Source organism: Dendrobates tinctorius, unplaced genomic scaffold, assembly GCF_039654945.1.
Source record: "Dendrobates tinctorius isolate UK_male_01 unplaced genomic scaffold, ASM3965494v1 ptg000177l, whole genome shotgun sequence".
In the NCBI taxonomy this organism is placed as follows: Eukaryota; Metazoa; Chordata; class Amphibia; order Anura; family Dendrobatidae; genus Dendrobates; species Dendrobates tinctorius.
In genome coordinates, this window is record NW_027361844.1 from 17,916,615 (window position 1) to 17,937,782 (window position 21,168).

General features: G+C 43.6%; 1 protein-coding gene across 1 annotated transcript in view; it reads right to left on the reverse strand.

The window, feature by feature from the left end:
• The window catches only part of LOC141054283 (voltage-gated delayed rectifier potassium channel KCNH8-like), an 883,800-nt gene that overhangs the window by 565,297 nt on the left and 297,335 nt on the right, over nucleotides 1-21,168 (reverse strand). Inside the window, exon 2 of the mRNA XM_073551561.1 lies at nucleotides 871-1,104. Within this exon, the coding sequence (XP_073407662.1) occupies nucleotides 871-1,104 (234 nt within the window). The remainder of the gene's footprint in view (nucleotides 1-870; nucleotides 1,105-21,168) is intronic.

Below are 21,168 nucleotides of genomic sequence, written 5' to 3' on the forward strand. Positions count from 1 at the left end.
AACGCCGAGCGCGTGGCGTCGCTGTGTTCGTTAGTTACCAGCGCGCTGATGCAGGGAGCTGGTAACTAACGTACACATCGGGTATCCAAGGGACGTGCGTCCCTTAAATACCCAATGTGTGCGTTAGTTAACATGCTCCCTGCATCAGCGCGCTGGTAACTAACGTACAGATCGGGTTTCTAAGGGACGCACGTCTGTTGGATACCCGATGTGTACGTTAGTTACCAGCTGATCGCTGGTCTCCCGCCTGTCACACGCAGCGATGCGTGCTGGCCAGTGGGAGTCAAGCGACCAAAGAAAAGCCCATGGCTTTCGTACAGCGATCAGCGATACCGGCAGGGGGGCCGGTCACTGATCGCTGTCACACACAGCGATCTCGCTGGTGAGATCACTGTTACATCACAAAACTTGTGACTCAGCAGCGATCTCGCTAGCGAGATCGCTATGTGTGACGGGGCCCTAACTCATGGCCAGCTATGGAGAAGAGGTATTATGCCTGAAATGGAAACACATTACCATAAAGTAAGTTAGCATATCCCTGATGGACTTGGTTTATTAATTATCAATTCATTCATTTATTTTCAGTGCCGTTCAGTAGATATATTGGCATATATATTGTGATATATTGGAATATTTTCTTACACCTAGAACATTTCTTACACAGTTTTTTTATATTGTACCATGACGTAGACTCATCAATATTATTAGTCTTATTGACTTCGTGCTAATTAAGTATTTCCTAAATAATACCGTGTAATAAAATATCCTATATGTGAAATACACATTCAAAGTCTATTGTTCTAAGAAGGAATACCTGCACAAATAACAGTATCATCATGATGGGACACGCTGACGCGCGTTATTACTCACCAGTCTTCCTATAAAGAATGATTTCCGTCTTAAACTCCCTTTTCTCGTCCAGAGCTTTCTGGATCTGCACTTTTAGCTGCTCGCTGGTTTCCTGGCCATAGAGAAACTTACAGGCACAACTCTTCTGCATCACTTCAGCTCGGGCAAATCCGGTCAAGTCACAGAACCCATCGGAGCAATAGACTATGGGGAACAAGTTCTGCACCTGAGCGTTCCCCAAGACAAAATTGCTGTCTGCAGAAAGACAAAAAAATCTGCGTCAGTGAAGTTTTTCAGGAGACGACGTGTCTATAATCATTTTCTCAGATACAATACTTGTCAACAAATATCAGATTATCATTTTAGCCTATTTTTTTCTTCTTCCTTTTATTGTTGTTATAACCTTCCTACAACAGGCAACATAAGACATTGACAATGATGGCACCCATATTATTAAATGAAAACTAAACTCTTTCCACCTGGATGATTTACCCACCGATCCTCTTACAACAAGGTTATACAGAACTCATGAATATGGAGCACTAAAGGGCAGCAAGTTTACTAGTCCTCTAGTGATAATTTCCTGTTGATAAAACAGTGATTTTATCAAAACTACAAAAAAGAGCCCAGTAAGTGACACATTGTTTGAATCAGGTCAGGGTATCTGTATCTACAGAATACTGCTCTCAGATTAGGCAGCAAAACCCTAGTGACAGATTCTTTTTAACCGAATGAACAGTCATCATTAGTGTTGAGCATTCCGATACCGCAAATATAGATAGATAGATAAATGTGACTGGATAAAGCAGGGCTACAAGAATGGGTTAACAGCGCTAGGAGTGCAGGCTCTGCAAACAGATACAGCGCTTAGTGCCTGCAGGAGAAATCCAGGGTGCCGCCGTGTGAGGAGGACACCCTGGATTTCTCCTGCAGGCACTAAGCGCTGTATCTGTTTGCAGAGCCTGCACTCCTAGCGCTGTTAGCCCATTCCTGTAGCCCTGCTTTATCCAGTCACATTTATCTAATTCAAACCAGATAGACTCGTGCTCCAGCCTCTATATAATACCAGCAGCATAGACTTTGCTACCACCTAAGGATATCTATTACCCTATCGGTATCTTTTGCAGTTTTCTACCAAAATAAACCAAAAAACCTTTCTGATGAAGGTCCGTTGTTGGACCGAAAACGTTCATACGATGTGAGTCTATTTTTGTCTGGATGCTAAATAAAGAATATACTGCTTCTTCATTTTTGAGTGCCAAGTATTTTTGTACACATTTATGGGTTGGAAACCTTACTTGAGCACCGAACAACCTTCCTTTTTCTCTGGAGTGCCGTTTTTTTTTAGCCTACTTGATTATTCCACCCACAGCACCACGTTCCCGTTCATCCTCACACTCCCAGGCCACTCTACAGCCATCGGTAGCACAAGCATGGGAGAAAAGGCGGCCATACTCAGCAAACCATCCCCGAGCACAGGCTCTGAATGCTGGCATTGCAAAATTACTGGCCCTTGAAATGCTCTCATTCAGGCTGGTGGAGACTGACACCATCCGGAACTTCATGGCATTGGCAGTCCCACAATACACCGTGCCTAGCCACTTTTATTTCAGCAGACAAGCCATCCCTGCCCTGCAAAAGCATGTGGAGGGAAAAATTAAACATGCGCTACTAAACGCCGTCAGTAGCAAGGTCCACCTGACCACCAATGCGTGGACCAGTACCCATGGAAAGGGACGATACCTTTCCCTCACTGCCCATTGGGTCAATGTTGTGGATCTTGAGAGTGAGAGTGGCGCTGTACGTGTTCTGCCAACTCCAAGGATTGCAGGAATCCAGTCTGTACACATTGACTCCTCCTCATACTCCAGTTCCTCAGAATCAGCGCTGCAGGAGCCTGTTACGACCGATATGAGCACAGCCATGGCCAAACGTCAACAGGCCGTACTAAAATTAATTTCTTTGGGGAATCGAAGCCACACAGCGCAGGAACTGTGGAATGCCATCAAGCAGGAGAGCGACGTGTGGTTTGTGCCAGCGAATCTCCAGCCAGGCTTGGTAGTGTGTGACAATGGCTGAAATCTGGTGGCAGCTCTGGGCCTAGGCAACCTCACTCACATCCCATGTCTGGCACATGTGCTCAACTTGGTCGTGCAGAACTTTCTGAGGGACTATCCGGATCTTGATGCACTGATGCACAAGGTCCGCATACAGTGCGCTCACTTGCGGCGTTCCAGCACGGCAAGATCGCGCATTGCAGCTCTGCAGCGCCGATTACGCCTTCCGGAACATCGCATCATATGTGACCTACCCACCAGGTGGAATTCAACGTTACATATGTTGGAGCGGTTGTGTGAGCAGCAGGCAGCAGTAATGGAGTACCAGCTGCATCAGGCGCAAACAAGTCGCACAAACCGGTCACACTTCAGCACCACTGAGTGGGACTCTATGAAGGACATCTGCCTCGTTTTGCATGCCTTCGATGATTCCATGCGGATGGCGAATGCAGATGATGCACTAGTCAGCATGACTGTCCCCCTTAACTGCCTGCTTCAAAAAACACTGCAAGCACTAAGGGAGGAGGTTTTGGAAGAGGTGGAGGATGAGGACTCACAAATGCCATCTGCTTCTGGACAGTCTGCGCAACGTGGTTCCTCACAAAGGCCTAGGCAGGGGACACTTAGTGAGGAGGATGAGGAGGAGTCAATGGAGGAGGAAGACATCTCTTCAGAGGAGGGAGGTACACAATGCTCTAGTCAGTCTGTACAGCGAGGGTGGGGTGATGCAGATCAGGCTGAGATGACGCCTCAAGCAGGGGACAGCATTTCTTGGGCAGTTGGGAGTCTACAGCATATGGTTGATTTCATGCTGCAGTGCCTGAGAAACGACCGCCGCATCGCCCACATTCTCAACACGGCTGATTATTGGGTGTACACCCTCCTAGATCCTCTCTACCGGGACAACTTACAAAGCCTCATAACACCGTTGAACCGGGAGCGTAAAATGCGGGAGTACCAAGACACACTGGTGAATTCCATCATGTTCTCCATTCCACCTGAGAGCAGTGCTGCTAGTGCTTTACAAAGCAGCTCTGTGCGTCGAGGCAGTGGAGGAAGCTCTGCACAAAGAGGGAGCAGAGGCAGCGCCTCAGCACAAGGCAAGACCAGTATGGCCCAAATGTGGCAAAGTTTTGTGTGCCCGCCACAAATGTCTACACCATCACAGACGGCTCCAGTCAGCAGGAGGCAACGTTTCCGTCAGATGGTGACAGACTACATGTCTTGCCCTGTCAGTGTACTCCCAGACGGCTCTTCCCCCTTCAAGTTTTGGATCTCTAAGCTGGATACATGGCCAGAGCTTAGCCAGTATGCATTGGAGGTGCTGGCTTGCCCTGCTGCCAGTGTATTATCAGAACGCGTCTTTAGTGCCGCAGGTGGTGTACTAACAGACCGTCGCACGCGACTATCCTCCGATAACGTTGACCGGCTTACTTTTCTGACAATGAACAAGGCCTGGATCTCGCCAGAATTTGCTAGTCCTCTTCCAGAATAAATAATTGGTTGGCAACAGTATCTAGGTCTCCTGTTGTGTTCATGTTTCTACCACCTGAACTGTAATACCTGGGCTTCAACACAGCCAGTTGTTGCTCAGAAGTGCCATCTGCACAGAGAAAAACACTAGCTCCTGTGTAAGTGGGGTTCAGTAACGCCAGCTGCTCCCCTGCTGTGTGCAGGGCCGGCGTTATGGCCAGGCAGACCAGGCAGCTGCCTAGGGCCCCCGCTCCTCCAGGGGCCCCCAGCCAGCGGCACATCACACAGCCGCTATGGGGCCCCTGTAAGGCAGGGGGGCCCCGCATGCCCCCAGCGCTGACTCCCGCTGCCGCCGCACTGAAGGAGGCAGTGATGGAGGAGAGAGCGTCAGCTGACACTCCCTCTTCCATCATTCCCCGCTCTGCCTCTGACACAGCGGGGGCGCGATGACGTAATCGCGCTCTCACTGTGTGCCAGACAGAGCAGTAGGAGACAGGAGCAGCCAGCAGCGCAGGCACGAGAAAAAGGTGAGAATTTTTTTTTTTTTTTAAATCATTGTGAGTACTGGACTGTGGGGCCACACTGGGGGAGATATATACCATGCTGGGCTGTATCATACCATGCTTGGGGGACTATATACCATGCTGGGCTGTATCATACCATTCTAGGGGGCTATATACCATGCTGGGCTGTATTACACCAATCTGGGGGGGCTATATATCATGCTGGGCTTTATTATACCATGCTGTGCTGTATTATACCATTCTGGGGGGGCTATATACAATGCTGGGCTGCATTATACCATGCTGGGCTGTATTAAAACAATCTGGGGGGCCATATACCATGCTGGGCTGTATTATACCATTCTGGGGGGGCTATATACCATACTGGGCTGTATTACACCATTCTGGGGGGCTATATACCATGCTGGGCTGTATTATACTGTGCTGGGCTGGCTGTATTATACCATTCTGGGGGGGCTATATACCATGCTGGGCTGTATTATACCTTGCTGGGCCGTATTATACCATTTTGGGGGGCTATATACCATGCTGGGCTGTATTATACCATGCTGTGCTGTATTATACCATTCTGGGGGGGCAAAATACCATGCTGGGCTGTAGTATACCATGCTGGGCTGTATTATACCATTCTGGGGGGCTATATACCATGCTGGGCTGTATTATACCATTCTGGGGGGCTATATACCATGCTGGGCTGCATTATACCATGCTGGGCTGTATTATACCATTCTGGGGGGGCTATATACCATGCTGGGCTGCATTATACCATGCTGGGCTGTATTATACCATTCTGGGGGCTATATACCATGCTGGGCTGTATTATACCATGCTGTGCTGTATTATACCATTCTGGGGGGGCAAAATACCATGCTGGGCTGTAGTATACCATGCTGGGCTGTATTATACCATTCTGGGGGGGTGCTATATGCCATGCTGGGCTGTATTATACCATCCTGGGCTGTATTATACCACTCTGGGAGGGCTATTTACCATGCTGGGCTGTATTATACCATGCTGGGCTGTATTATACCATTCTGGGGGGCTATATACCATGCTGGGCTGTATTATACCATTCTGGGGGGGCTATATACCATGCTAGGCTGTATTATACCATGCTGGGCTGTATTATTCCATTCTGGGGGGGTATATACCATGCTGGGCTGTATTATACCGTGCTGGGCTGTATTATACCATTCTGGGGGGGCTATATACCATGCTGGGCTGTATTATACCATTCTGGGGGGGCTATATACCATGCTGGGCTGTATTATTCCATTCTGGGGGGGCTATATACCATGCTGGGCTGTATTATACCATGCTAGCCTGTATTACACCATTCTTGGGGGGCTATATACCATGCTGGGCTGTATTATACCATGCTGGGGGGCTATATACCATACTGGGCTGTATTATTCCATTTTGGGGTGCTATATACCATGCTGGGCTGTATTATACCATCCTGGGCTTTATTATACAATTCTGGGGGGGGCTATATACCATGCTTGGCTGTATTATACCATGCTGGGCTGTATTCCATTCTGGGGGCTATATACCATACTGGGCTGTATTATACCATTCTGGGGGGCTATATACCATGTTGGGCTGTATTAGACCATGCTGGGCTGTATTATACCATTCTGGGGCGGCTATATACCATGCTGGGCTGTATTATACAGCCCAGCATGGAATACAGCCTGTATACCATGGTGGGCTGTATTATACCATGGTGGGCTATATACCATGCTGTGCTGTATACCATGGTGGGCTGGGCTGTATACCATGGTGGGCTGGGCTGTATACCATGTGGTGCTGGGCTATATACCATGTGGTCCTGGGCTATATACTATGCGGTTGTGTTATATAACCTTATCCGAAAGACCTTAATGACTATAGACCTGTAGCATTGACATCACACCTGATGAAGGTATTAGAGAGATTGATTCTCACACGTCTCCGTCCTCTAGTGAGCTCGGATATGGACCCTCTCCAGTTTGCCTACAGGTCGGGCATTGGTGTGGATGATGCCATTATCCACCTTCTAGATAGGACTCTCTCTCACCTGGAGAAACCTGGGAACACTGAGAATAATGTTCTTCGATTTCTCTAGTGCTTTTAACACCATACAGCCAGGTCTACTGAGAGACAAGCTGGGCCTTGTTGGTGTGGACCTCCAACTCTCCACCTGGATCCTTAACTACCTCACGAACCGACCTCAGTTTGTAAAGGTTCGGGACAGTGTGTCAGACACAGTGATCTGCAATACAGGGGCACCTCAAGGTACAGTTCTTGCCCCTTTTCTCTTCACACTGTACACTGCGGATTTTAGGTGCAACTCATCTAGCTGCTACTTGCAGAAGTATTCTGATGATTCTGCAATAGTAGGCCTCATCACAGGAGGAGATGAAAGAGAGTACAGAGATACTAACCAAACTTTTGTGGAGTGGTGTCAGAGGAACCACCTTAGGATTAATTCCGGGAAGACCAAGGAATTGGTGGTGGACTTTCGCAAGGGCAAAAATCCACCAGTAGTGGTGAACATTCAGGGAAAGGACATTGAGATAGTCGACACCTATAAGTACCTTGGTGTGATCCTCAATAATAAGCTTGACTGGGCCCATCACTTGGATGCAGTGTACAGGAAGGGCCAAAGCAGGCTTTATCTGCTCAGAAGGCTGAGAGCCTTCGGAGTTAGAGGGGCACTCCTTGCATCCTTCTTCAACTCTGTTGTGGCATCAGTCATCTTCTTTGGTGTGGCGTGCTGGGGTAGTGGCATATCAACCAGGGACAGGAATAGGCTGGACAAACTGATTAGAAGGGCCAGCTCTGTCCTGGGATGCCCCCTTGACCCAGTTCAGGAAGTAGGCGACAGGAGGATACTGGCCAAGGTGAGCTACATGGTGCAGAATGATTCCCATCCCATGCATGAGACCGTGACAAAGATGTGCAGTACTGTCAGTGACCGGCTACTTCATCCTTAATGTGAGAGGGAGCGCTATCGAAAGTCCTTCCTTCCTGCTGCAGTTAGGCTGTATAACCAGCACTGTCCAAAACGGAGAACGACCCAAACAGAGAACTGATAGATCCAAAGTTGTGACAGTCCGGTTACATTTTTTTTTTCTTCGTATATGTGCCTACCTACTGTCAATGTAATGCCTTTATGCATCTGTATCTGTACTTGTTCCTGCCTTGCTGCTGTAATGCTCTGAATTTCCCCATGGTGGGACAATTAAAGTATTATCTTATCTTCTATACCATGGGGGGTACATTTTACATTATATTCTATAGGGGGAGGCTGTGTTATATAATATGGGGGCTACATTATATTCTATGGGGAGGTGGGCTGTATTATATTCTATTTGGGGCTACATTATATTCTATGGGGGGCTGTATTATATTATATTCGATGGGGGCTGCATTATACTATATGAGGAGGGCTACATTGTATTCTATGGAGGGGTTACATTATACTATATAAGGGGCTGCATTATATCCTAGGAGGGGGTTGCCATATATTCTATGGAGGGGCTGCATTATACTATATGGGGGGTGAGGCTGCATTATATTCTATGGGGTGTTACATTATATTCTGTGGAGTGGCTGCATTATACTCTGGGGTAGCTGCATTATTCTCTAAGGGGTGGCTGCATTATACTATAAGAGGGGGGCTGCATTATATTCTATGGGGGTTACATTATATTGTATGGCAGGGCTGCATTATACTCTGGGGTGGCTGCATTATGCTCTATTGGGTGGCTGCATTATACTATATGTGGACTGCATTATACTGTATCGACGACTATGGGGAATACATTATATGAAGAACTATGGGGTGCATTATGCTATGGGAAGTGAATTGTACTACATGGGTGACTATGGCGGTGCATTATACTATATGGAGAACTATGAGGAGTGTATTATACTATATAGAGGACTGAGCAGTATATTTTAATATATGGAGGGCTATGAGGAGTGTATTATACTATATGGAGGACTGAGGAGTGTATTATACTATATGGAGGACTATGGGGAGTGTATTATACTATATGGAGGACTGAGCAGTGTATTTTAATATATGGAGGGCTAAAAGGAGTGTATTATACTAAATGGAGGACTGAAGAGTGTATTATACTATATGGAGGACTATGGGGCAGATTATATTATATGGAGGACTATGGGGTGTAAACTGTAGATGCTGCTGATAACATGATACTGTATGGTGATCTGTTAGGGTGCGTGCACACGTTGCGGATTAGTCTGCGGCTTATTCTGCAGAGAATCCATATCTCTTGGCAGAAACCGCAGGGTAAAACACATGCATTTTTCCTGCGGATTCCTAGCATGTGTACAGCGGATTTGATGCAGGTTTTAGTGAGGTTTGGCAGTGCGGATGAGAGAGATTGATTGATTTGTATGTCCCGGAACGTACACTGCAGCTGCGGTTCCGCAAAAAAGAAGTAACATGCTGCGGAAAATAAACCGCAGCAAATCTGCCCGGAATTTTCCGCAGCATGTGCACGGTGGATTTGGTTTTCCATAGGATTACATGGTACTGTAAACCGCATGGAAACTGCTGCGGATCCGTAGAACCAAATCCGCTGCGGATCCACAGGATCAAATCCGCTGTGGATCCGCAGGACCAAATCCGCTGTGGATCCACAGCAAAAACCGCAATGTGTGCACACATCCTTAGTGATCCATTAGTGATCGTTCTGTCCCCATCATTCTTTCTCAGATGGTGGAAAGAGGCTGGGAAACAAGTATTGAACGACTTCTTCAATTTTGTCGATCATTTAGCGGCCTGAACTCAGCGCATGTAAATACAATCAAAATGCTAATGTGTGATGTGCAATATGTTAGCATTTGGGGCCCCATTTTAAACTTTGCCTAGGGCCCCACTTTGCCTAAAACCGGCCCTGGCTGTGTGGACGGTAATGTCTTCTGCTGCCTCCACATTCACACTACTACTGATTTCAAACTTTCTCCAACTAGGCCTCTGGATCCACCCTGTCTCTAGTATTTCCCCTGGCATCCAACACCGCCAGTTGCTGCTCAGAAGTGGCGTCTGCACAATAAACACTTGTTCCTGTGTTACTGGGGTTCAGTAACTTCAGCTGATCCCCTGATGTGTGTCCGGCAATGTCTCCTGCTCTGTCCACATTCCCACTACTAGCAACAAGCAGCATTGGCAACAATGACAGAGCATGGGTGAGACAGATCGTGGCTTCCTGTCTAATTAATTACAATTGATGCCACTTTGGTTCCATAAAATTCATCAGTTATGTACTCCAGTCTTTTCACCAGTTATGTACTCCAGTCTTTTCACCAGTTATGTACTCCAGTCCTTTCTAGTGTCAGTGAAAGCCAGTTAAGAGATGTGCCTAATTAATCAAGGCCTAATTCTATGGCAGCTCCAGGCTAGATTGTATGGTGCTTATTAACTGATTACTTATTGTTATATACGTATCTATTTAGAGTGCCACTTATGGCCCTTTATGTACTATAGCCATTTTGTTTCATGCTTTTCATTGCAATGGGTGATTCCGCAGACTAATCTAATGAGATCTTAATATATTAAATATTTATTTGATATCTGCTGTGGGGGTTCTGCTGTATTGGGTCTCATGTGTTGTCCCTTGTACAATTTTTTAGTCCTATTCTATGTTGTGTTGTTTATTTGTGTGACATAATTGTTCAATAAAATATTTTTTGAGTTTTTTTTATATAATTCGTATTGGCTGATCATTCAGGTGTTCTCTTTTGGTATTAAGTAGCATGTGCCTCATAATGAATTAAGTGCATTGTACTCCAGCAAGCCCCCTTGATTAAGGGCAGGTGCAAAGGACTGTCTGTTCTCCATCCGAGAAAATTGGGCCAATTACACTAATCACAAAGTGATCAGATTCTCTCAAAGATGAAGTGAACAAAAAATAGTTTCTCCATCTTCTCCATTCATCCAAATGCAGTCCGATGTTTTCCACGGACCCATAGACATGAATGGGCAAGTGCCATCTGATTACCAAAAGGCAAATCATGCATGCTGCAATTTTTTCCATGGAGCACTCAGAAATGTGCACAAACCCATGGAGTAATATTGGTCCGAGTGCGATATGATGCTTTGACGGATCACAACTGGACCGAAACAACAGTCATCTGCATGAGCCCCAAGTCTGATGTCTACAATGCCAGTCTTAATGGCCCATACAAGACAGGCGGCATGATGAATCGTTGCCTTAGAAGTTAAATTTACTACAAACTTCGCTGTGAAAAGTTCCCTGTGCGTCACTAGCACCATTAATTTCCATCTGTTATAGAGTAATAGGCCGGTGTTACGCTTTTCTTTTGTTGCCACTACATTGAAATTGTTGGGTGTGTAAAGTGGTAAAGAGCCAGAAAGCCCATGACATTTCTACGAAAATGCTAGATAAGCGGTAGGAGATTGGAAAAGTAGAATCTTCAATATTTGCTTTAGGCAAATGTAACTCAGAGTTGCAATCCAACTAAAACCCAAATTGGGAAATAGATGCAGGATGCGGAGCACCATCACACACACTATTCTTAGGTTAAACAATGGGAAGGTCCAACCCCCGGCTCCCTCGCCCAACTGCTGGTTGTCATTTCTGCAATGTACACTGTGTACAGACTTTCTCAGATGTTGCAAGTTCAATTCCCATTGAAGTGAATTGAAGCTGAGCCGTGGTACCCCAGAATGGCCACTATACAGTGTGCTGAGCTGTCTTGTTTTGGCTTTTTACTCTTTGCATCTGGCCATAGTAGGAGCTGCTGACAGCTGATTGGTGGGAGGTGCCGGGTGTCAGGTCCCCATCGATCTGATATTAATGATATATTCTAAAAATAGGTCATGAATATATAAACCCTGAACAACCTTTTTGAAAGGAGCTAAGATTCAGTTTAAAATATATACATACATACCATTCCTTATGGCATGGGAAAAAAATCAATAAAACTAAATGAAAATGTCACAAACACTTTCTATATTTGTATTCATGGTGTATAAGTAGATGCTCAGCTCGTTTTAAGATCAGAAGCAAATATGGTTCATAGAAGGAATGTTAAAAGCTTTTTCCCGTTGCAGTGGAAAGTCAGAAGCTCCACAATGTTAATGCAATTTGAAGTGCAGCCTATTTTAAAGAGGTACAATATTAGATGACTTGTATCTGAAAATTGCTTTGGCGGTGTATAATCCTTTTTGTTCATGGATAAGAGTGCTTGAATGTATTATTGCACGCTTATTATTTGGTGTTCAGTGAAGAACATTGTAAATAGACAACAATGCAAAAAGAGTTCAGGGCTCCGCACGCAACCTTCTCTGTACTTCAGTGAGCTTCCGAAAATGACAACCCTCGAATTAAATCTTATGTGGAAACTTATGTTAAACTTTTCTAAAAGGAACTTCAAAAGTTAAAGGTTACATAAGGATTAGTGATGAGCAAGTATTCTCGTTGCTTGGGTTTTCCCGAGCATACTCGGGTGTCCTCCAAGTATTTTGGTGTGCTCGGAGATTTAGTTTCTGTAGTCTCAGCTGCATGGTTTGCGGCTGCTGAACAGCCTGAATACATGTGAGGAATGCCTGTTTGTAGGGAATCCCCACATGTATTCAGGCTGGCCAGCATCTGCAAATCATACAGCTGAGACGACAGAAACTAAATCTCCGAGCACACCAAAATACTCGGAGGACAGCAGAGCATGCTCGGGAGACCCGAGCAACGATGCTACTCGCCCATCACTAATAAGGATCTGTCATTGATTGGTGAGTTTGTAACTTACCTGCTCAAGCACTAGACTCAATCTAGGTGATGACACTGAGATCAGTTTATGAAACAAGTGGATAATAATGGTGGCTTGGGAGCAGGTTATACACAGCGAGCATTGGCTGTGTCTCCAGTTGGCATGACAAGTTATGCCAATATTAAGGAGGACATAATTGAACAGAACATCAAAGCTACAGGACTTAAAGAGCCGTCTAGGGGGTCACCACACTGAGGTAAAACCAGACCACCCAAGTTTAGTTTATCCCTGGAGATTCCTGTTTGTTTTCTCGTGAGTGGATCAGCAAGAGACTATAACAAATGTTACATGCAAATCTCCCTTTCAAAAAGGCATTTTTTTTTAAAGCTGTCAGAAACTGCTTTTCCATGCATACAGTGTGTGCAGAATTATTAGGCACGTGAGTATTTTGATCATATCATCATTTTTATGAAGATTTTCCACCTCCAGGCTGTATAAACGTGAGTGCTTATTGAATGAAGATCAGGGGACATGTGTTTGTGTAATGAGGGTGACTGAAGTCTAAAGGACCCTTTACATTTAGCGATGCACCAGCGATCCCGACAACGATATGACCCGGTCAGGATCGCTGGTGCATCGCTAAATGGTCGCCAGTGAGCTGCCAAACAGGTAGATCTCACAGCGATGCAGCTATGACGCAGCGGTCGTTACTTACCTTTCAGACACGGCGATCCTGACGTCCTCCCGCCTGCGTCCACGTGTCACTCGTCGGCGCCAGCAGGAAGCGCCCAACGAGAAATGGAGCTGCAAGATCTCGCGCGATCAACGACAGACAGCGGGGGAGCCGGTCGGAGGTAAGTATCACACATAGCGATATCGCTAGCAATATCGCTGCTGCGTCACCAAATGGGTGACGCTTTAGCGATATTGCTAGTGATATCGCTATGTGTAAAACCCCCTTTAGGAGACAACACCCTTGACCAAGGTGTGTATATTTGACCTCTGAAATGATAAAATACTTAATTCTAATTCCATTAATTAACAATATAGCCTCCAGAGCAGATTAAGTATCTGTATGGAAAGCGCTTTTCACATGTCAGTGGCATTTATTACTTTCAATATTTTTTTTTCTTTATTCCGGGTAGTTATTTTGGAGGGGGTTTATAGGCTCTGTGACTCTGTTATTCATATCTAGTCTGCAAATTTTTTTTTTGCACTGAATGAAATGTTTTAATAAGCTAGATACCAGAGGCATTCCTAAAGTGTTGTCCAGTTTTCGGATGTCCTTGCTTTGATGAGACACAGTGACCTTCTGTGGAACACACATTTAGCATAAAATCTCTAATCTTCGAGCAGTAATGAGATGATATGGTTGAGAGAGATTTCCAGATGTCACCATGACCAAATGAAGCTCAGACCATAATAGATGGCCATGCCGAAAATGTAGAACTCTGGAGGAATTCTACATGGCGAAACTATACATTTCCACGTGTAACTATACAAAATTTTATGTGACTGTACCAGTAATACCGTAAGTTTTTATGCACAATTTAATTACATTGTTAACTTTTTTATAATTACGGATCTTTGAAAGATGTTGCTGTATTGTAGTCCCTTGACTAACAGTGGTTCATAGTCATTAAAGGGGCTACTGACATCAGCGTTCAGCACATGACCACTATTCCAGTAGTACGGCTGTAGTGGGTATAGTAGAGTCTGGTAGGACCACTGAATTTCTTTTCTTACATAACATCGGAAGATGAGTTTCTTTTTTTTTAAAGAAGGATAACCTTTATAAGGTCCCTGAGTCCATAGCTTTAGCATGTAAAGCATAAGTAAAACCTATGCATTGTTTCCATGTCTAAAATAAAATAGACAAAAAATATAATGGAGACACTAGGGAAAATTTATTAAGGGCTGAGCGCCAGAATCGTGGCACAACAGTCACAAATTTTGCACAAAAAATATGTGACTTGTTTATTTTCTGGTGCTCTCGTTATTTTCTTGAAAGAGAAAAAGTTTTAGCGGAATGGGTCTGATACTTTTTTTTGCTCATAATTGGCAGTTATAAAAGTGAGAAGCTATGTCAGTGCATAACTAGCACACATTTCACATTGTGGCAAACCGTCAGCCAGAGATCCGTGGAATTTATTAAGAGGTCTGCACCATCTTCAGGTGCACATACACTGGGGAACGACATACACCTAACATCCCTGAAAACCTTGCTGCAGTCAGTGATGAGTAAGTTGAGTGATTCCACCAAGATTTGATGTTCATAGAGGGACATTATCAGGGCAGATGGGGTGTACATATGATGGCTGACTATTGTTCGCGCATCAGGCGATAATGTTTACAGATTGAACAATCCAGGAAAAGCTATAAGCGTAACATTTTACCTTAACTGCTACCTAACTTTACAACTTGCACACAATTTGACTTACAGTATCAATATATCCGTTGTGAGAATAAGATATCTCTAAATAAACATTACATTCAGGTTATTTTTTGCATTGTATGTAAATTTTGCATGGTTTGGAAGACAAAGGGAGGGTATCCTGTAGCTTAAGAGTTGCTGCTATAGAAAAAAAAATGAGGTCACTTTTGGATTCAGAAGCTGAAAGTTAGTCAAAAACAAGTGTCAGATCTAACTCAATGAAAATTGTGTTCCCCAAGTGCACACTGACCGATCTAGTACAGATCGACCAGTGCTCTTCATTTAGGGCGGTCTGCCTGCGTAAACCATCTTTTAAACAATCACCAATCTGTAAAAAGGTATACAAATATTGAATTACTTTATTCTACATAAACCCTTGCTCCTATGAACTTTACATTAAGATTGTTTTATTTATTTTTACATTTTAAAAATTCTTAATCTTAATGCTGTTTCATCGTTGTCATTTGTAACTACTGTCTGAGACCATGGCCATAGACCAGTGTTTCCCAGACTTAAGTCCCCACGGCTCCCCAATAGATCATGTTCTCAGGATTTCCTTAGTATTACACAGGTGATTAAACTATTACAAAGGCATCAGAAATTGCCACAGGATCTCTCACCTATGGAATACTAAGGAAATTCTGAAAACATGATCTGTTCGGAGGGGGAAAGGACTGGAATTTGGGAAAAACTGCCGTTCTACTCTGGCAGAAATCTGCCCTTTAGAAGAATATACCTGCATGTGACTCTATTTGACTCCTTCATTAAAGAAAACTAATTGGTCATTTTAACCTGTTATGTTCATCTTAAGAGAGTTTACTGCGTCTGCCAGTTTCTGCCTGGCATCTGAAAAATGACAATCAATAAACCCATTTATACAATTACATTCAACAACTAAACGATGGAGCACAATGTCTGTATGGCGAACATAATCGGAAAGATGAAAAGAAATGGGATGGTCATTAAGACTCTAAGAGAGTAGACTCTGAGAGGAGACTTAATAGCTGTCTACAAATATCTAAAGGGCTGTCACATTGTAGAAGGATCAACTTTATTCTCATTTGCACAAGGAAAGACTAGAAGCAATGGGATGAAACTGAATGGGAGGAGACACAGATTAGATATTAGAAAAAACTTTTTGACAGTTAGAGTGATCAATGAGTGGAACAGGCTGCCATGAGAAGTGGTGAGTTCTCCTTCAATGGAAGTCTTCAAACAGAGGCTGGACAGACATCTGACTGGGATGATTTAGCGAATCCTGCTTTGAGCAGGGGGTTGGACCAGATGGCCCAGGAGGTCCCTTCCAACTCTACGATTCTATGATTCTATGATTCTAAATAGGTTGATCAAAAAGGTTAAATACAGTGTGTCTGTAAAGTCATGGTGCACTTTTGACCAGTCACAGGAAAGTATACAAGTATACATGATCCCCGGATCTGACGGCCTTAGACTTTTACTTTTGGGGTTATGTGAAGCAACATGTGTACATTGAACGTATCAACGACATTAATCACTTAAAACAGAGAAGCACAGACGTTCTTCACTCTGTTACACCAGACGTCCTTACCCGTGTGTGGCAAGAACTTCACTATCGTTTGGATGTGTGTAGGGCAACAAATGGAGCCCACATCGAACTGCACTGAATAGGTATGCAACTGGGAGAATTTTTCTTTTATTTGGAGCAGATTTCACATTTCTATCGCTTTTTGTTGCTTTCCAGTGACTGGTCAAAAGTGCACCATGACTTTACGGACACACTGTATATGTCGATGCAGGTACTCAGAGCTTGGAACTAGGTGTGTCTTATTTTTCTTGGTCCATGTATTAGGTTATGTGCACATGCTGCGGATTTTGCTGCGGATCCGCAGCAGTTTTGGCTCTGCGGGTCCGCAGCAGATTCTGCTGCGTTGTACAGTACCTTTATTTCCTATGGAAAAAAAAAAACGCTGTGCACATGCTGCGGATTTTTACGCGTGGTTTGGCTGCGGGTTACAATCCACAGCATGTCAATTCTTTGTGCGGTTTCACACCCTTATCATTATGAGGTGTGAAACCGCAGGGCAAAACCGCAGGCTAATCCGCAGATAAACCGTAGGACTTTTGTCCTGCGGATTTACCTGCGGATTTTCCAACGGAATCCGCACAACCAAAAAACTACGTGTGCACATACCCTTATGGCTTCCGGTAGACACGGCTTCTTCTGTGTTGCTGGATATTGCTAGGAGCTCTTATGGAGTTATTCATTCCCAATTCAGGAGAATTTCAATCATGTTCATTTTGCTGATCAGTTTCCAAATCATGCTTTCTAGTTCCTATATAATGCTAGTTATTTGTATGAATTTCTCAGCACTGTATCATTACTGCCTGATTGGTATATTATATACTTGATTGCTTATATTATAGGATTCACCGTCTATCACACTGTTCCATTTTGGCTTTTATGGGGTGTTTTCACCTTTTTTCTTTAGTAGTTGTGTATATATTTTTTGTGCTTAATAAACTGTAATATATTTGCATTTATGTACTGGTAATATTTCTGTTTAAGAAGCAATGTCTTGTAGATTGTGAGCCCTCGCGGGCAGGGTCCTGTCTCTTCCTGTACCAGACGTGACTTGTACTGTTTAAGATTACTGTACTTGTTTTAATTATGTATACCCCTTTTTACATGTAAAGTGCCATGGAATAAATGGCGCTATAATAATAAATAATAATAATGTATAGGTAGTCCATTGCATAAAACCTGAGCTATGATTATCGTAAAGATTTCATTAGAAATGAATTGTCAAACATATGGCATTAAAGGGACTCTGTCAGCATGTGTTTTCTCTGTAATCTGAAGACAACAGAAGTTAGAGGCTGAAACACAGATTTCAGCGATGTATCACTTTTTTGGCTGTGTGTTATTATTGCCTGGACTACAGCTCATGTGAGCCCTGGTCCGACCTCGCCCCCCCCCTCCTCTGATAAGCAGCTTAATGTCAATATACACGGAAAGTTATAATGTGGGCGGTGTTACCTTTCTCAGCTCTGCTGCATTCTACAGTACATGTAAAAACTCTAATTGTGTCACAACTGCTGCACTCAGTAAACTAAGTGAGATATCACTGGAATTGGCGTCTCTTTTCCTAAATTATACTGCTCTCAGCTGAGGTAGCAGATTCCTTCAAAAGGTGGCAACTAGCTTCACATTGTTGCATTCCCTAACTTTGCTTTACATGCACAGAAGCAGCAGTAGCAATGAGGACAATATACAACAGTACTGATTACTGATAATGTGAGTCTTGCAATGGCAAAAGTAGTAAGCAAACACTTATTAAAGGCAAAACTAAAGAAATGAGATGGAACACATTTTGGTATAAGTGCATTGTGTAGGTGCACATTCCTACTATAGCCTTTAACCCCTTCCTGACATTGCACGTACTATTCCATACATGTGCCCTGGGATTAAATGCCCATGGATGGAATAGTATGTCATACGCGATCAGCCGTGTTCCCGGGGGAGTGCTGCTGATTGCGGCCAGGTGTCAGCTGATTCTCACAGCTGACACCCGGCACTAAGTGCCAGGAGTGGACATGGAGCACTCCCAGCACTTTAACCCCCGGCACACTGCGATCCAACATGATCGCAGCGTCCCGGGAGCAGGCAGAGGGGCTGTCAGCTGTGACAGCCCCTCTTCCTGTAGATCGGAGACTTCCTCTCAGGTGCACTGCATGTCAGGAAGTCTCTGATGTCAGTGTGCACAGAGTGCAGCAGATCTGCATGCCATATAAGCGATCAGCCTGCACAAAATGAGTGTCCCATAGTGGGACAAGCTGTAAAACATAGAATGAAATTAAAAAAAATAATAATTGTAAAAATATTATAAAAAATAATTTGAAAAAAATCAATATTTATTATATAATTAAATATTTGAAAAAAATCTAAACTATAAAAGTACACATACTGTGTTTAGTATCGCTTCGTCCATAATGACCTAACCTATGAAACTGCGGCACGGTGGCTCAGTGGTTAACATTTCAGCCTTGCAGCACTGGAGTCCTGGGTTCGAATCCCACCAAGGACAATATCTGCAAGGAGTTTGCATGTTCTCCGCGTGTTTGTGTGGGTTTCCTCCCACATTCCAAAGACATACTGATAGGGAATTTAGATTGGGAGCCTCATCAGGGACAGTGATGATAATGTGTGCAAACTGTAAAGCGCTGCGGACTATGTTAGCGCTATATAAAGATTATTATTAAACACCATTAAAAAAACCAAGGCAAAAAAATAATGCTTTATCATCATACCGCCGAACAAAAAGTGGAATAACACGCGATGAAAAAGACGGACATAAATAAACGTGGTATAGATGAAAACGTCATCTTGTCCCACAAAAAACAAGCTGCCAAATAGCTCCATCGCTGGAAAAATAAAAAGTTATAGCTCTCTGAATAAAGTGATGCAAAAATAATTATTTTTTTAATAAAATAGTTTTTATTGTATATAAGAAAAGATATAAATGAGGTATCGCTGTCATCGCACTGAACCGAAGAATAAAACTGCCTTACCAATTTTACCACATGCGTAATGGTTATACACACCCCCCAAAAGCAATTCATGAATTGCTGGTTTTTGTTCATTTTGCCTCCCAAAAATTGGAATAAAAAGCGATCAAAATATATCATGTGCCCAAAAATAATACCAATAAAAACGTCAACTCATCCCGCAAAAAACAAAACCTCACATAACTCTGTGGGCCAAAATATGGAAAAATAATAGCTCTCAAAATGTGTTGATGCAAAAACTATTTTTTGCAATAAAAAGCGTCTTTTAGTGTGTGACAGCTGCCAGACATAAAAACTCGCTATAAAAACCTGCTATAACTAGTAAATCAAACCCCACTTTATCACTCCCTTAGTTGGTGAAAAATAATAAAACAAGAAAAAAAATATTTATTTCCATTTTCCCATTAGGATTAGGGTTGGGGTTGGGGTTAGGGTTTGGGGCTAAAGTTAGTGTTATGGTTGGGGCTAAAGTTAGGGATGGGGCTAAAGTTAGGGTTAGGATTGGGAATAAAGTTAGGGTTAGGGTTGGGGATAGGGTTGGGATTAGGGTTAGGGGGGTGTTAGAGTTAGGTTTGTGGTTAGGGCTAGGGTTAGGACTGAGATTAGGGGTGTGTTGGGGTTAGGGTTGGAGTTAGAATTGGGGGTTTCCACTGTTTAGGCACATCAGGTGCTCTCCAAATGCAACATGGCGTCTGATCTCAATTCCAGCCAATTCTGCGTTGAAAAAGTCAAACGGTGCTCCTTTCCTTCCGAGCTCTGCCATGCTCCCAGTGGTTTACCCCCACATATGGGGTATCGGCATACTCAGGACAAATTGCATAACAACTTTTTGGGTCCAATTTCTTCTGTTATCCTTGGGAAAATAAAAAATTGGGGGCGAAAAGATCATTTTTGTGAAAAAATAAGATTTTTTGTTTTTATGGCAAAACATTACAGTTGTGGCCAAAAGTATTGACACCCCTGCAATTCTGTCAGATAATACTCAGTTTCTTCCTGAAAATGATTGCAAACACAAATTCTTTGATATTATTATCCTCATTTAAATAGTCTTAAATGAAAAAACACAAAAAGAATTGTCCTAAAGCCAAATTGGATATAATTCCACACTAAACATAAAAAAGAGGGTGGACAAAAGTATTGGCACTGTTCGAAAAATCATGTGATGCTTCTCTAATTTGTATAATTAACAGCACCTGTAACTTACCTGTGGCACCTAACAGGTGTTGGCAATAACTAAATCACACTGGCAGCCAGTTGACATGGATTAAAGTTGACTCAACCTCTGTCCTGTGTCCTTGTGTGTACCACATTGAGCATGGAGAAAAGAAAGAAGACCAAAGAACTGTCTGAGGACTTGAGAAACCAAATTGTGAGGAAGCATGAGCAATCTCAAGGCTACAAGACCATCTCCAAAGACCTGAATGTTCCTGTGTCTACCGTGCGCAGTGTCATCAAGAAGTTTAAAGCCCATGGCACTGTGGCTAACCTCCCTAGATGTGGATGGAAAAGAAAAATTGACAAGAGATTTCAACGCAAGATT